This window comes from Polypterus senegalus, chromosome 18 (genome assembly GCF_016835505.1).
Source record: "Polypterus senegalus isolate Bchr_013 chromosome 18, ASM1683550v1, whole genome shotgun sequence".
Classification (NCBI taxonomy): domain Eukaryota; kingdom Metazoa; phylum Chordata; class Cladistia; order Polypteriformes; family Polypteridae; genus Polypterus; species Polypterus senegalus.
In genome coordinates this window covers 8,234,759-8,250,176 of record NC_053171.1, presented here as the reverse complement: position 1 = coordinate 8,250,176, position 15,418 = coordinate 8,234,759, and the positions used below count along the sequence as shown (strand labels likewise).

The 15,418-nt window shown below is 39.4% G+C and overlaps 1 protein-coding gene across 1 annotated transcript in view; it reads left to right on the top strand.

Annotated features, from left to right (window-relative positions):
- Positions 1 to 15,418, top strand: part of baz1a (bromodomain adjacent to zinc finger domain, 1A) — an 86,627-nt gene that overhangs the window by 52,606 nt on the left and 18,603 nt on the right. The window contains exons 19-22 of the mRNA XM_039741131.1: positions 4,767 to 4,927; positions 8,985 to 9,136; positions 13,315 to 13,463; positions 13,845 to 13,931. Of these exons, the coding sequence (XP_039597065.1) occupies positions 4,767 to 4,927; positions 8,985 to 9,136; positions 13,315 to 13,463; positions 13,845 to 13,931 (549 nt within the window). The remainder of the gene's footprint in view (positions 1 to 4,766; positions 4,928 to 8,984; positions 9,137 to 13,314; positions 13,464 to 13,844; positions 13,932 to 15,418) is intronic.

Genomic DNA, 15,418 nt, shown 5'->3' with positions numbered 1-15,418 from the left:
GTATTCCCCATCCATACTGCTACTCGAGACCCAGCATTATCACATTTACACATTTTAGAGGGCGTAGTGCTTTTTTAAAAATGGCATTTTAATGGGGATGGAAGGCGCTTTTTTTATTATTATTTATTTATTTATTTATTTTTTACGGTAAGTTATTGGAATCGTCCAAAAATCCACTTCGGGATCTTGATGAATCTTGATATTTTGGGCATCCCTGAGTCCAAAAATACAATTTTTGGCTTATGTCTTGTGTGTTTGTGTGTGTAAATACGATAATTGAATCCGCTTTCACTTAGGTCAACCAAATTTGGCATAAAAGTTTTAGGTACAAAACATAGATTTCTGTATCAACTTTTGAGCTATTTCACTAATCAGCAGTGGTACGTTTTAATTCATGCAGCTGCAGTCAGATTTATTCAACTTTATTTTTATAATAATTGTTTGATATATTTATTAACTTGATTTGTTGTTGATGATTCTTTAATGTATATAATATAAAAATCTTTGTCTTGCGGTTTACTTCTCAAATATCCATCCCCATATCCGAGTATACGAGAAAGTTGTGGGGAGACCACTCCCTATTTTTAAGAAAACTAAGGGGGCTTTGCCCCCTGCTTGCTTTGCTTGCCAACCCCCCTGCCTGTGCTACATGCCACCAACTTCACGTCTCTGCCACTCGCAAACAACAAAACTTTTAATTCTCACGGATAGGCCTCTTCATTGGGAACACTACCTTTCCCTGATGGCAACACGAATTAGACGATCTACAAGTCTCCGACTTAGTTTGTTTTTTGCTGTTCCGTTATTTCACTGAGTAATTTCCGTTTGTTTGTGCTAATGTGATCTTTGCTATCAGATTTTTGAGACTTTTTGTACTTCCATTATCTCTTGCCTGCTCTGCATGTGTTTCTCGAATTCTTTATGACATTCTACTTTCTCATCTGCACTTTGTCTTTTTTTTCCGGCCCCGGGTGTGGTTAAATCTCTTGGCACAAAGTTTTGTCTTGTGGGACGTGAAATTGTCTCTCTTCAAAAGATCACGTTTTGTCGCAGGATAAAGTCTAGTCTCCCAAGATTTTTTTTATCATAATAGTGAGATATTCATGTTAGTGTGCACTGGGTCTTATTGTCCCAGACATGATTAGTATCTAAATGTCTGATTGAATCACAGTGATTTTAAAGTAAGCTATAACAGAATAATTTGTACTCATTATTTAAGACTGTTGCATGGTCAAAGCTACAATTGAAATAGCCACCTGCTTTACCTCTGACTTGACATTCTTTTCAGTGGCACTTTGCAAGATATCCTGGTTTCAGTCTTAGATTTCAGTGAAGTGGTGGCGTGCACAAGTGCAGTGGCTCGGTGCTGTTCCTCTCAGTGCTTTGTGTGTCTGTGCACTACATGTGTTTCTTACTGTCATAATGACATTTTGCTGAGCAAATAACATCTACAGTCGTCACGATCTCCTAAAAATAGGATTATGCAGCAAGCGGACTGTTAAAAATGAGTTTTCTCTGCTTCCACGATATCCCGGCACACATACCCAGGCTCCCTGTGGATTACCATCCCCACGGGTAGGAGACAGAGGCAGCGCAGGGACAGGAGGCAAAAGGAGGGCTGTCGTGCTAGCAAGGCTACAGAGGAGGTGACATAAGCCATCCTCTTCCTAGCATTTTATCACCAACTCACAATCTCTCACAAATAAGATGAGCAAATTGAAGCTACAGGTTGCAGCGAATAAGATTGTCAAGAAACTGTTGCATTCCACTAATTGCAGAGACCTGGCTTCATTCACTCATTTTGGATACAACAGCAGGTAAAATTCCGTTACAGTGAACTGCCAAGGACCTAAAAAATATTTAGTTGTAATGAGATTCTGTATTTGTCGTTATAGTGCTTTCTTTAACTTGCGTCCAGGTGTTTGCAATCATTTCAATTCTTTAGCATTAATTTTAATCTTCTGTCTACGAGTTATGCTGACAAAAATTTTTCTCAGCCTTGCGATAATGCACTTTCAGGGTGCGAGTGATGCCCAATCTCGAAGCACTGCTGTTCAGTTGGGTGGGAGGAATTCAACGCGAACATTATCTAAATGTGGAAGCGTGTTGTGGGCTGCATAGTTAAATCAGAAGCCGAATCATCCTTTTCTTCTTCTTCATATTGTAAGGTTTCTGAACTTTTTTAGGATCCCCCCCACCCAACAGGAACGTCACACTGAAGTGTGTCCTGAAGTGCGATTGCCGCGTCTGTGTAAGATTTTGTCCGTTACCAGGTTAGGGCACCAGCAGTCTCACAGTGTTACGGTGAAGCACCACAGACACGAATACTAAAAGATCATGGTCGTACTATAAGTCCCTGTCTTACACATCAAAACATGAGGCTGAGTCTCAGTACTTTAGCAAAACCAGCTTTATTCAGCTTGAAACAGGAACAGCATGGTTATTTATTTATGTAGCGAGGTCTGCCACTGTCCTATAAACAGACACCGCAGTCAGGCAGGGTCGTGGCCAGGCTAGTGGCCAAGTAATCCTGTGCCCTGCATTTACAATGTTTCTTGCATCACCCTTTGTGATCTTTTCTGTTTGCTTTTTTTGGGAGCCGCAGTAGAGCTGCGAGTCTGCTGTTGCCCCGGCAATGGATAAACAGTCTTCCACAGATGCGGTGATCGCACTTCGGGACACTCGTTGGGGGAGGTCCCTAGAGAGTTTAGAAACCTCACATTTTCTTGAATGAGTGCCGCATTAATAGGAATGTTTCTTGAACGAGCATCACTGAACCACATATAAACAGCTTTTTTGACGTCTTCAAATTCAGCAATTTACATACATTTGCAACCAGAGATTTTTCTTTTTTTTTTTTTTTTTTTTTTTTCGGGCTCGGTCTTTCAAGAAAGTTGACAATATCGATGGCGAAATTCCAAATTCACTGGCAACATTTTTTTCTTTTTACCGCAATCGAGAGCTGCAAAAATGTTACTTTTTTTCTTCTCTTTTAATATGAACTGTTATCGTTTTTTTCGTGTCTGCCTTTTCTATAGGAGGGTGTCATTGAGTTAAATTCCAATGAATGTTTTTCAAATGTTGACAAGCAATAAGCTAAAGGTATCACTGAAAACCACCGAAAACAAAAACAGCAAAAAAAACAGTTCAAGGAAATTCCGAAGAAAGAAAACAAATTTACAGTGTTTGTTTGGGGATCGTTGTGCACAACTGAGCTGTGACCACAGAACTAACTGCTCTGTGGATGATTCATTCATGCATTTCAAGGTCTTTTGGGCACTTTTGTTGTAATGAAAGTATCTGCTGAATGTACTTCGTAGTAACGAGATTTCTATATACTCTCGTCATATGTGTAAACTGTCGGGACCATAAAAATACTTCGTTGTAATGAAATTTTTGTTGTAAAGATATTCATTGTAATGGAATTTCACCTGTATTGAGTTAGCAGGTTACACAGTACATCGGTAGGATAGGACTGGTAGCTCTGGTAAGCGAAAAAGGTTGGGGGTTGGGCAGTGGGACTCATTGCCTGTATGTCAATAACAGCTAGTGTACTAACACTAAGATTGTACATAGTCACTGTACCCTGGATTTGGAGTTTGTGACTATTAAATGCAGCCCCATATATCTTCCTTTGTAGTTTGCTGTTGTCATGGTAACTGCTGTGTATATTCCATCGGATGTAATGTCGGCTTTTGGTTATTTATATAGTGCCATTAGCGGTCAACAGAGTTTGTATCCTGAAGCTGTTCACATCATAGCAGGACTCTTCAACCATGTTGATTTAAAAACCGTGCTTTGCCAGATTCCATCAGCACATTAAGGGCGCAACTAGGGGAGCTAATACACTGAACAATACTGTATATTCCAGTGTCAAACAGAGCTTCAGAACTTAAATTACCACCATACCTAAGCCAGTCTGACCACAAGTCCCTGCTTTTAATTTTGGCATATACTCCCTTAGGAAGAGTGCTCCAGTCACATTTAAGACTGTTTAAAAAGTGGCCTAAAGGGGCTTCTTAACAGCTTCATGGTTTCTTTGAGATAACAAACTGGGATAATTTTGAACATTAAGACCCGGAAGAGCATACTACAACTGTTTTGCCTATATTAAGTTCTGCACGGACACCGTCATCGTGGACATGTGTATTCAGGTCTATCCCAATCAAGCCCTGGATGATATAAGTAGTACAGTATCTGCTCAGGGACAGTAATGTCACTTTCAAGTTTGGTGATAGGGCACAATGTTGCGCTGCTAGAGCCAAATTAAAAAAAGGCATAAAAAATGGCCAAGGCTGCTTACAAGAGGAGGATTGAGGGCTACTTCCAGAATAAAAATACAGTTCCACTGCCAAAAAAGACTGCCATGACCAGCGTGAATGACTATCGTCCAGTGACACCCCTGTGATCATGAAGTGCTTTGAGAAACTGGTCCCCAGTTTTATATATATATATATATATATATATATATATAGTGTTCTTACTTAATGGCCGTATCTGGGTTAAATGCTGCTCATATTGCAAAACATTCAATTACTCAATGAATGAATACCAGCAGAACGTGAAGAATGTCTTGTATGTGTGGCGTTTTGTGTGTATTCTTATAGCTTTCATAATCCCTTTTTGTTTTGCACTGACAGGTTGGCATCAAATTTCAATGTATATCTGTAGTGATAATAATTAGCTATGGTAATGATTTACAGTGTTGGCTCCTTTTTCAGTTTCACAGGTTGAGATGTTCATTATAGTGTGATGTTTTGTTTCAGGTGCTGTTGGAGAAGACATTAAGCCTGCAACCGGTAAATTGAAATGCACTCAAATTGCTCAGGACGTTCACGCTGCAGAGAAACGCCTAGAAATGCAACTCAGGGACTTCTTGTTGGATATTGAAGACCGAATATATCAGGGAACATTAGGGATGGTAAAGGTGTGTTGTAGCATTCTTTGAGATTTTTATATTTGTGTGAAGTGATGTCTGTGTCAGGTTCCATGTACTATGATGCTTTCACATTGTGCAACGTATGGATTGTCAGCTGCTTGAATATATAATTATTATTAGAGCAGTTAAGTCTTAAGGCATTATACATGAAGAAAGATTCATTTCAGATTTGATTATGACCCAATACACATTGACCTGCCCTTTGCAAAGTAGGCATTTGCAGATAAAATTGTAAATTTCAAAGCAGTAACAAATGGCAAAGTATTAGGGGTTGATAAAGTGAATATAATACACAATATAAATGTCTGAGCAAATAATTTTATAGTGTCATTATTGTCACACGTACAGAATACAAAATGTCTCTCCTTGTAGTTTAAATTAGCTGGTGTCTGATCTCTACCCCCAAGTCAATTCTTCCAATTCCTATAACAGAACTGATGTCCAGGGAGGTTGTTTCATTAAGATAAATTCACTGTTGACTTCCTGGACCCATTTTAGGACCCTTCCTTGCTTATCAGTATTTTTTTGAAAATACCTTCACACTTCTATCATGAATTGATTCCTAAGATGGGTATTCAGTATTTTGTGACCATTTTTTTAAATTTAATTTTAGATCTTTAGATCAGATGTCAGAAGTGTTTATTTTTGTGTGTCAAGTGCCAGTTTCACAACTTTGTACAAGAACAGATTTGCAAGTCAAACATTAAAATGACTAATTAAACTGTATATAAAAAAAATACAGACCAGCCAATTAATAGGAACTGTGTCCAAATTTTCTTTTACTGAAGTGATCATTATATGGTTTTTATGGAGTGGTCAGTAATCTGCACACATGTCTGTGATTGATTGTTCTTTGGTCATTAGCTTTCACGTGAGGCGATTAAATGATCTTCATTTAAGAAAATAGAAGTTTGTTCTAATATGAAGAGGCAAAGGCAATGAACAGAACTAGTAAGACACTTTGAGGTAGTTCAGTTGTTCATGGATGCCATGTCCATCCTGTCGAAGTGCTGTCCCATACAGTATTGTCTGAATTGCAGTGCTGTGCAGGTGGGTAAGGTGAATTTCAAAAGGCCACAGTGCCCATTCACCAAAAACTTAAATAATATATTCAAGCTGATAGCGAGCTTGGAAAAAAAAAATTAGCAAAATTGTCCACCCACTAAGGTCCTCTGATTCTGGCAATCTTGTTGTACCCCCACACTAATCTACACTCCTTGGGTGACGGGGCCTTCAGCTGTATAGCGCCCAGACTCTGGAATGACCTACCGAAATTAATCAGATCAGCGGACTCCATGAATTCTTTTAAAAAAACAACTCAAAACTCATCTGTTCAGGAAGGCTTTTAGCTCAAGATGCTCATGTAACCTGTGTGTGTGTGTGTGTGTGTGCGCTAGACCATCAAATATGTTGTCTGTTAGGCTTTCTCTCTGAATTTACTATCTTACTCATTTATTTATTTATCTGGTTTAGTACAATACTATATACCCTACCGTTCTCTCTTAAACTCTGTGAAGTGCCTTGAGCATGGGAGAGGCGCTATATAAATAAAGTGTAGTATTATTATTATTCCTGATCTTTGATGTCTTGAAACATAAGTTTGGTATCATCCCCCCAAGTCAAAAAAATACAATCTTGGTATGTATTAATATGACACATGAAATCATATTTGCATATTTCATACCTAAAAATAAAATAAGAACCACACTTTAATTTTATAATGGAGATTAAAGGTTCTGGGGTCCTATATAAAAAAAAAATAAATATGTATATCTTTAACAGATGCCTCCATTTTTTAAGACAGAAAATGTATTAATCCAAATCATGAGATTGTGCACACATTGCAAAATAGCGTATCTGTGTCATTGTATGAATGCAAAAAGAAAACCACTGTTGTGAGGTTCAGCCGTTTCAGAAAGGAAATTAGCTATGACACTCACTTTTGTCATTCATCATCCTCAGCAGAGCCCTTCAGCTCCATGATCATGGATTGACCTTGGAAAGTCAGCACCATTATCTATCAATATTAAATGTCGATCCCCGAATGTGAATTGCTCTGTTTTCAGACCGCCAGACAATAATTGAAAGAGGTCAGATTAATGATGGTTCACAGTCTTCCATTCAATAGAAGCGTATTTCTCTATTTCACAAGGATCCTGCCTGTTCTGACTTGATTGATAATGTACTGTACACTTGTGCTTTGAGGAGAGAGAATATTGAACATGCCCATAGCATGCAATCAGATGACAAGAACTGATCAGACGACGTAGGCATCCATCCACATTACTAATCTGCTTATCTAGGGCAGGGTCATGGCAGCCAGTGGCTATCCCAGCAATCATCAGGCGCAAAGCAGGAACTCCACCTGGCCAGGGCGTCCGTCTCTTGCAGGTCAAACACGCACACATACGTAATATTACCTAAAGGAAATAATACATTTTATTATTAATCTTTTGTGTCCTTTCCAGTTTACCAGTTCCAGCTTAGGCCTTTTTTTCACGCTTGTGTATCTTAAAAAGTGAGTGCAGTGGTAAAGTCGAGCTACCATTTCCTTCATAAGATTATCAAATCTTTGTCCTCTAGAGGTTTGTGTTTTATTAGGATAATTTGACAAGGAGCCAAGTATTAGGCAAAGTGTGTTTTTTCTGCATGTCTGGATTTCTGTGAACAGCAATGCAATATGATGCCACGATCAGGTCCGGGTAGAAGGAGGTAAGCAAATAGATTGATGGGTAGATGAGAAAAAAGGTCCTTCACAGTGTACTATCAAAGATTATAATTTGGAATTAGAGTGAAAAGATGCATTTTAGTGTCATCCTCTGAATCATTAATACTGGTCATAAAAATTACAAACGTAACCATTAATGTATTAAGTACTTTGCTCGCCAACCCCCCAGCTTGCGCCTTCACATCTCTGCCACCCACATATGTGGATTTCACTTTCACAAAGCAACAAAACTTTTAATTCTCACGGATACGACTCTCTATTGGGAAGAAACACATACTTTTCACATCTGACTCGGGCGAAGCTGCGAGTGGCAGCCTTTCCAGCAGCTCAGTGTATGACTTTATCTTGTATGTGAATTTCTCTCTCTCCCTAGGGAGGGAAGGAGTGGCAACACAAATTAGACAATCTACAAGTCTCTGAATTGAACTTTAAAGCCAAACAATATATTCGATCTCTTTTCGATGTTCTGTTATTTCACTGAGTAATAATTTCCGTTTGTTTGCACTAATGCGATATTTACTGTCCTTTTTTTTTTTTTTTTTTGAGGCTTTTGAATATTCATGCTTCCATTATCTTTAACCTGCTCTGCATGTGTATCCGCCAACATTCTACTTTGTCATCTACTTTTTGTCTTTTATTTCCGGGCATGGTTAATAAATCTCTTGACACAAAGTCTCTTTTGGCGGGACATGAAAGTGTCTCGCTGAGAAAGTCACGTCTTGTCTCTCTCTCCAAGATTTTATTATTATAATAGAGAGATGTGACAGAGTAGACAAGGATCCCTATCCTACTCATTTATGTATTAAAGGATTCTGTTTGCTACAACTTTTTTTTTAAACTTGCCTTATGCAGGCTTTATTTTTTGACTTGTGCATGATGTGGCCACTGTGTTCTGCACTTAACTTTATTCTTAAGAGCCTCTCAGCGTCACCATCGTTGTTAAAGCAATGCAATTCCTGTAACGGGCAACTCATAAAGGCTGAATATTATTGATCAGAAATAGTACAGCACATGAAAAAGCACAGTTAATATCCCTGTTGTTTTAACTGATAACATGAACAACATAAGTTGAGTTTCACACCATTTTTAGTTGCATTAAGGTGTGGAATTTATTTTCTTTTATCCCATCTTTTTGGTAGAGCAATGAAATTATTAGTAACTTGAGTGTGAGACAATGGATGTGAGCTACAGCCCCAAACAGTTTCTGCATACTCTTCCGAATTGTTCAGAAATTTTGATTTTTTTCTATTTTTTAATTGAAGTATAAACACTGAAAGAGAGAGAAGTCTAATTTACTTCCCCTGTTCTTTTTGGTAGGCAGTGGATAGACCACTCTGGAGGACATCTCTGGAAAGCGGCCAGTATGACCTTCTAAGCACTGACTCCAAGGAAAATGGATTTGTAAAAACTGAAAATTGTGAAATTGAGGAAATGGAAATTGAAAATGTTAAAGTTGGGACCAAAGATAGGTGAGCTAGTAAAACCCAATTTTGATTTTTCCATTGTAAAATGTTGGAGACTTGAAATGTTAATTAGAAAGTCTGTTCCAGATTTTTTCAAAGTTGGTTCTCATTCACATATTCATCTGATGTACTGCAAGATATTCAAAGGCATGCAGTTAGGCATAAGATGATGCATCCACAAAACATGACCGCTTGCTTGAATATCGGCATCTATCCACCAGCAAGTCCTATAGCACTCCTGGAGTCCTCATCTCAACACCTAATAAATGCACCCACCTTGAATAAAATAATGGTACTCAGTACTGTCACTACAGAGAGAAACAATTGATAATTCAGTATTTGTCATATCTGCACATATGCTTGCCGGAGGAACAGGAGTAATAATGTCTCACTTTATATCATTCCTTTTTGATTACATTTTTTTATAACACAGATTGAAACATTTCTGTATTAAAGTAGATTATCTTCCTCTCGGACTCTGTAAAGAATGTAGTGATGAAAAAGAATGTTTTGGGGAGGAATTCAAACTTCGATATTTAGTATTGTGCATAATGTGCAAAATTTGTATACAGTGGAACCTCGGTTCACGACCATAATTTGTTCTAAAACTTTGGTTGTAACCCGATTTGGTCGTGACCTGAAATAATTTCCCCCATAGGATTGTATGTACATACAATTAATCCATTCCAGACCGTACAAACTGTATGTAACTATCTCTCTCTCTCAGCTGCACGTGAGCCTGCGCGCTCACTCTCTCCTGCACCGGCTTTATTTATTTAGTTATTTATTAAAACTGGCCTTTTTGACGGGAGCTGTGGACCTGCTATACCACAGGAGGAAGCTGGGTTGAGAGGAGGTTAGTTTTGAGGGAGAGTCCCTCTGCGTGATGCACCGAGAACAATGTACAGTACAGGGAGAGACCAAACACGTGCGGCAATCATCGGTGCGCAAAAACTGAAAGGGAAAGTGGCTTGTTCGTATACCGAGTGTGTGGTTGTGAACAGATGCAAACTTTTTGGCCGTAACCTGATTTGTACTTGTTCCGAGACATTCGTGAACCGAGGTTCTATTGTATATGTGTATTTTTTGTAATTCCTCTCCCTCCTAGAATTCCAGTTATGGAATTTCAGATCCACTTGCTTTGTATCATATGTTGAGCATGGATTTTTCAGCCTTGCCCCAAGTTGCAAGGTGTGATTTTTGTTTTTTGGATTTTTTTTTTGTTTTTTGTTTTTTTTTCTCAATATATGTATATATTAAACATATGTGTTTAAATATCTATATATATACAGTGGGTACGGAAAGTATTCAGACCCCCTTCAATTTTTCACTCTTTGTTATATTGCAGCCATTTGCTAAAATCATTTCGATTAATTATTTTTCTCATTAATGTAAACACAGCACCCCATATTGACAGACAAAAAAAAAATAATTTTTGAAATTGTTGCAGATTTATTAAAAAAGAAAAACTGAAATATCACATGGTCCTAAGTATTCAGACCCTTTGCTGTGACACTCGTATATTTAACTCCGATGCCTTCCATTTCTTCTGGTCATCCTTGAGATCTCCTTCATTTGAGTCCAGCTGTGTTTGATTCTACTGACAGGACTTGATTAGGAAAGCCACACACCTGTCTGTCTATATAAGACCTTACAGCTCACAATGCATGTCAGAGCAAATGAGAATCAGGAGGTCAAAGGAACTGCCTGAAGAGCTCAGAGACAGAATTGTGGCAAGGCACAGATCTGGCCAAAGTTACATAAAAAAATTCTGCTGCACTTAAGGTTCCCAAGAGCACAGTGGCCTCCATAATCCTTAAATGGAAGACGTTTGGGACGACCAGAACCCTTCCTAGAGATGACCGTCCGGCCAAGCTGTGCTACTGGGGGAGAAGAGTCTCGGTGAGAGAGGTAAAGAAGAACCCAAAGATCACTTTGGCTGAGCTCCAGAGATGCAGTCAGGAGATGGGAGAAAGTTGTAGAAAGTCAACCATCTCTGCAGCCCTCCACCAGTCAGGGCTTAATGGCAGAGTGGCCTGTCGGAAGCCTCTCCTCAGTGCAAGACACATGACAGCCCGCATGGATTTTGCTAAAAGACACCTGAAGGATTCTCTGGTCTGATGAGACCAAGATGGAACTTTTTGGCCTTAATTCTAAGCGGTATGTGTGGAGACAACCAGGCACTGCTCATCACTTGTCCAATACAGTCCCCACAGTGAAGCATGGCGGTGGCAGCATCATGCTGTGGGGGTGTTTATCAGCTGCAGGGACAGGACGACTGGTTGCAATCGAGGGAAAGATGAATGCGGCCAAGTACAGGGATATCCTGGACAAAAACCTTCTCCAGGACCTCAGACTGGGCCGAAGGTTTACCTTCCAACATGACAATGACCCTAAGCACACAGCTCAAATAACGAAGGAGTGGCCTCACAACAACTCTGTGACTGTTCTTGAATGGCCCAGCCAGAGCCCTGACTTACACCCAATTGAGCATCTCTGGAGAGACCTAAAAATGGCTGTTCACCAACGTTTACCATCCAACCTGACAGAACTGGAGAGGATCTGCAAGGAGGAATGGCAGAGGATCACCAAATCCAGGTGTGAAAAACTTGTTGCATCTTTCCCAAGAAGACTCCTGGCTGTATTAACTCAAAACGGGGCTTCTACTAAATACTGAGCAAAGGGTCTGAATACTTAGGACCATGTGATATTACAGTTTTTCTTTTTTAATAATTCTGTAACAAATTTTTAAATGATTTTAGAAAATGGCTGCAATATAACTAAGAGTGAAAAATTGAAGGGGGTCTGAATACTTTCCGTACCCACTGTATGTGTGTGTGTGTGTGTGTGTGTATGTATATGTATGTATATATATATATATATATGTGTGTATATATATGTATATATATATATATATATATATTGTAAACAAGCGCTTTATAGCCCGACCGCATAGAATAGGCAGAGGCACGTGTTCACACTCACAAATATTTATTTTCTTCAGCTGTGTGACACGTCTTCCCCGTGCCACACAGCCCAAACACAGTCCAAAACACAAACACAAAGAAGCCAAACACAAACCCACACTTTCCTGCTCCACCACTCCTCCCAGGCAACCTCGTCCTCTTCCTCCCGATTCTGGCCTCGATTGCTGGGAGGCCGGCCCTTTTATGCCCCACCGGAAGTGATCCAGGTGCCTGACCAGCTGGTCTTAATTGCACCTCCGGGTGGGGCTGATAAACCGTCCAGTGTGGTGGCTGGAACTCTGCAGCACCCCCTAGCGGCCACCCCATCTCCCAACCGGGCTGCTGTGGTGGACTCCATGTCCCATGGAGCCACGGGGAGATTGAGGAGGAATCCAGTGCCAGGAGACTGCCCCCAAGCGCCCCGGGGGAGGAATTGCAAAGTCCATGATGGCTCCCCCGGGACGTATGCATCAGAGGCGTCCCGGCCGGGCATGGGACCCGGCTGTCCGTCACAATATATATGTATATGTATTAACCAGTACACAATGTTGGAGTGTCGTAAAATTGCTTTCACGCTATAGAGACAGAAATAAGAGCATTTAGTGGCAATATTGCATTATAAACACCTTTTAACATTACTTGTATGATTTTAGGCACAATGGTTTTCCCTTGTTTTAGTTATCCTTACAGTACATCATTTTCAAACTACTTTTGATTAAAATAATAAACTTAGAATAAATTTGATTTAATCTCATGGCAGAATCCCAAATTGCATTTAATAAGCGTTTCTGCCACATGTAGTTTGCTGGGACATTTTAATCTACCACACAGACTAACAGTTACTACAAAAATGTTAATAAATGTAAATCAAAAGTAGCTGCAAATGAGCAGCAAAGATTACTGACATGGTCTTAAAAGTAAGTTTGTTTTAATCTCCCGCTAGAATCCCAAGATGCGTCTAATAAAGGTTTCTGCCGCTTGCATCCTGCTGGGTCATGGTAATCTAACACAGAGTCTAATATTTAGTACATAGATGTTAAAATGAATGTATGTAATTTTAAATGCCATCAACATCCTGAAAATTCCTCTGAAAAGTGGAATCTGTGCCAGTGACATATTAATTTGATTCACATCAGCATTTACAATTCTAAGCTGGTTTAGATGTCTGCCATTTGAGTTAAGTGTAGATCACAAAGCTTCCTCTGTGCTTGTTTGCAGGTTACTTGAACTGAAAAGTGAAGGGCAGAGCGCAGCTTCCACAAGTGTCAGTACACCTCAGCCAGTTAACAATTCGGTGCATTACCTTGCTTTAGCCTTACTTCAGATTGAGCAAGGGATAGAGCGGAAGTTCCTTAGAGCACCTTTAGGTATGTATACCATTACTGTCCCTATTGATGTAATGTGCTGGAATGTTAGAGTTTTGAATTACTGGTATGCTAAAAAAAAGTTCTCTTTTATTCGAAATCTATTTGGAATCTCAGCAATTCACTGTAAAATACGTCATTTGTTGTAATTGACTTTCAGCTCTCTGTGTGGTGGAATGAGTGTGTTTTGTTTTTTGGTTGTTTTTTTTTTTTGTTTCCCCACCAACCTACAACAAACTTCCAAACCTTAAACAATCAACCCCAATTCCCCTTTGCCAATATGACACTGGCTAGTCGAAGGTTTGTCTTGTATGTTTTTAATTTGGACAAATAAGCAAAATGCTGTGATTTCTTGTTTTTAAACTGTTTCATTAATTTCAATAGGAGATGATGATGTTAAAAGAGATCAAAAAGGAAAGAAAAAAGATGACAGGAGAAAAAAAGACGACGAGATATCAAGTGAGAAAGATGGTAAGTGTCCTGCCCTCTTTGTCGTTTGTCCCTAGCCCTACACATTTTACGATATATTAAAATAATTAAACTATGGGTAGGTCATCTCTCATCCATATTTGTTTATCCAGTTTAGAGTCGTAGAAAGCTATTCATAAATATTAGACAAAAAGACTTAAAACATACTCATGGCACATTATTCATTTTGTTTGCGCCTTTGCAAAACACAATGAATTATATAAGCAAATATTGTGTAACGTCAACAGTACTTGTAATCTAGAAATTCTGGCTAATACTTTTAGGACATGTCCAGTTTTCAGGCTATGTGAACTTGTATAATGGTAATATTGCTACCTAGCTGTCTGTCGGTCGGACCAAGCCCTCACTTTCTCTGTCCCGACATCAATAACCTAGAAGCTCATATATTATGAAAACAACCACCCATCTCTTACATATAAACTAACATAACTAAATACTTTTCTAACTTGGCTTAAGATGAAAAGAGCAGTCAGTCACAGTTGCATTGTGGCATTATACAAGCATTATGCCATAAGGAGCCCCAGTAGCATTTCTTTACATTGGCTGAAAGTGCTCAGTGCTAGAGTGCCAGAGAGAGGATATGCAGCATAGTTCATAATGTCACTCGGTTTTGTTTTCATTCTCTACTTCACTACTCCCCCCAGGGAGTTGAGAGTGTGTCCCATAAATTAGCCTGCCAGTTTTATTAGCTTGTTAATTTGGAGTGTCTTTTATGGAAGAAGATGATCCACTGTGGCAACCTCTAACGGGAGCAGCCGAAAGAAGAAGCTGATTTGGCGTGACTTTCTTGAAGTAATGCTTCCAGCCCAGCAAAGTACAGCATAGACATTTGCACTAGCCTTCAGAGTTCTAGAACATGAAATGGTGTCGCTACCTACATTAGAGAAGTGTGGATTTCCCAGCACCTTCTTGTATAGGTCTTCTGTGTTATGTCCTGCCTGTCACTTATGTGGAACTCCAAGTACTTGTAGCAGTGCACCACCTCCACATTTACTCCCAGGTTAGTGAATGGGCTTAAAAGCTCTTTGGCACGGTGATTCATTAACCAGTTCCTTTGTGAGGCTGAGTTAGACAATTTCCAAAGTTTTTCCCCCAGCTCCTCTCCTCTGTCTAATTTCCTTATCAATACAGCCCATTTGTACAGAATCAGAGTTTCTTTCAGTAACATGAACTGATGATGTTATAGTTTTGAGGTGTAATCTTTGTGAGTCGGAGGCCATCATGGTGTGCTTCCAAGACCACCAGTCATGTAGTCTAACATAACCAGCAACCTGGTCCCAACTAGTCCATGAGTCGCCTCCACAAGATTAAATGAAATATTTCCAAAAAAATCACAGCAGTGCATGCAGAGGAAATGCATTCAAACGGGATCAGAGACCTGCCTCTTGCCCACATTCATCAGTCAGGATTCCAGCTTATCAATTCAAAAGCATTCTCCTGTGTGAATGTTTCTAATGCAGGCAAGTGCT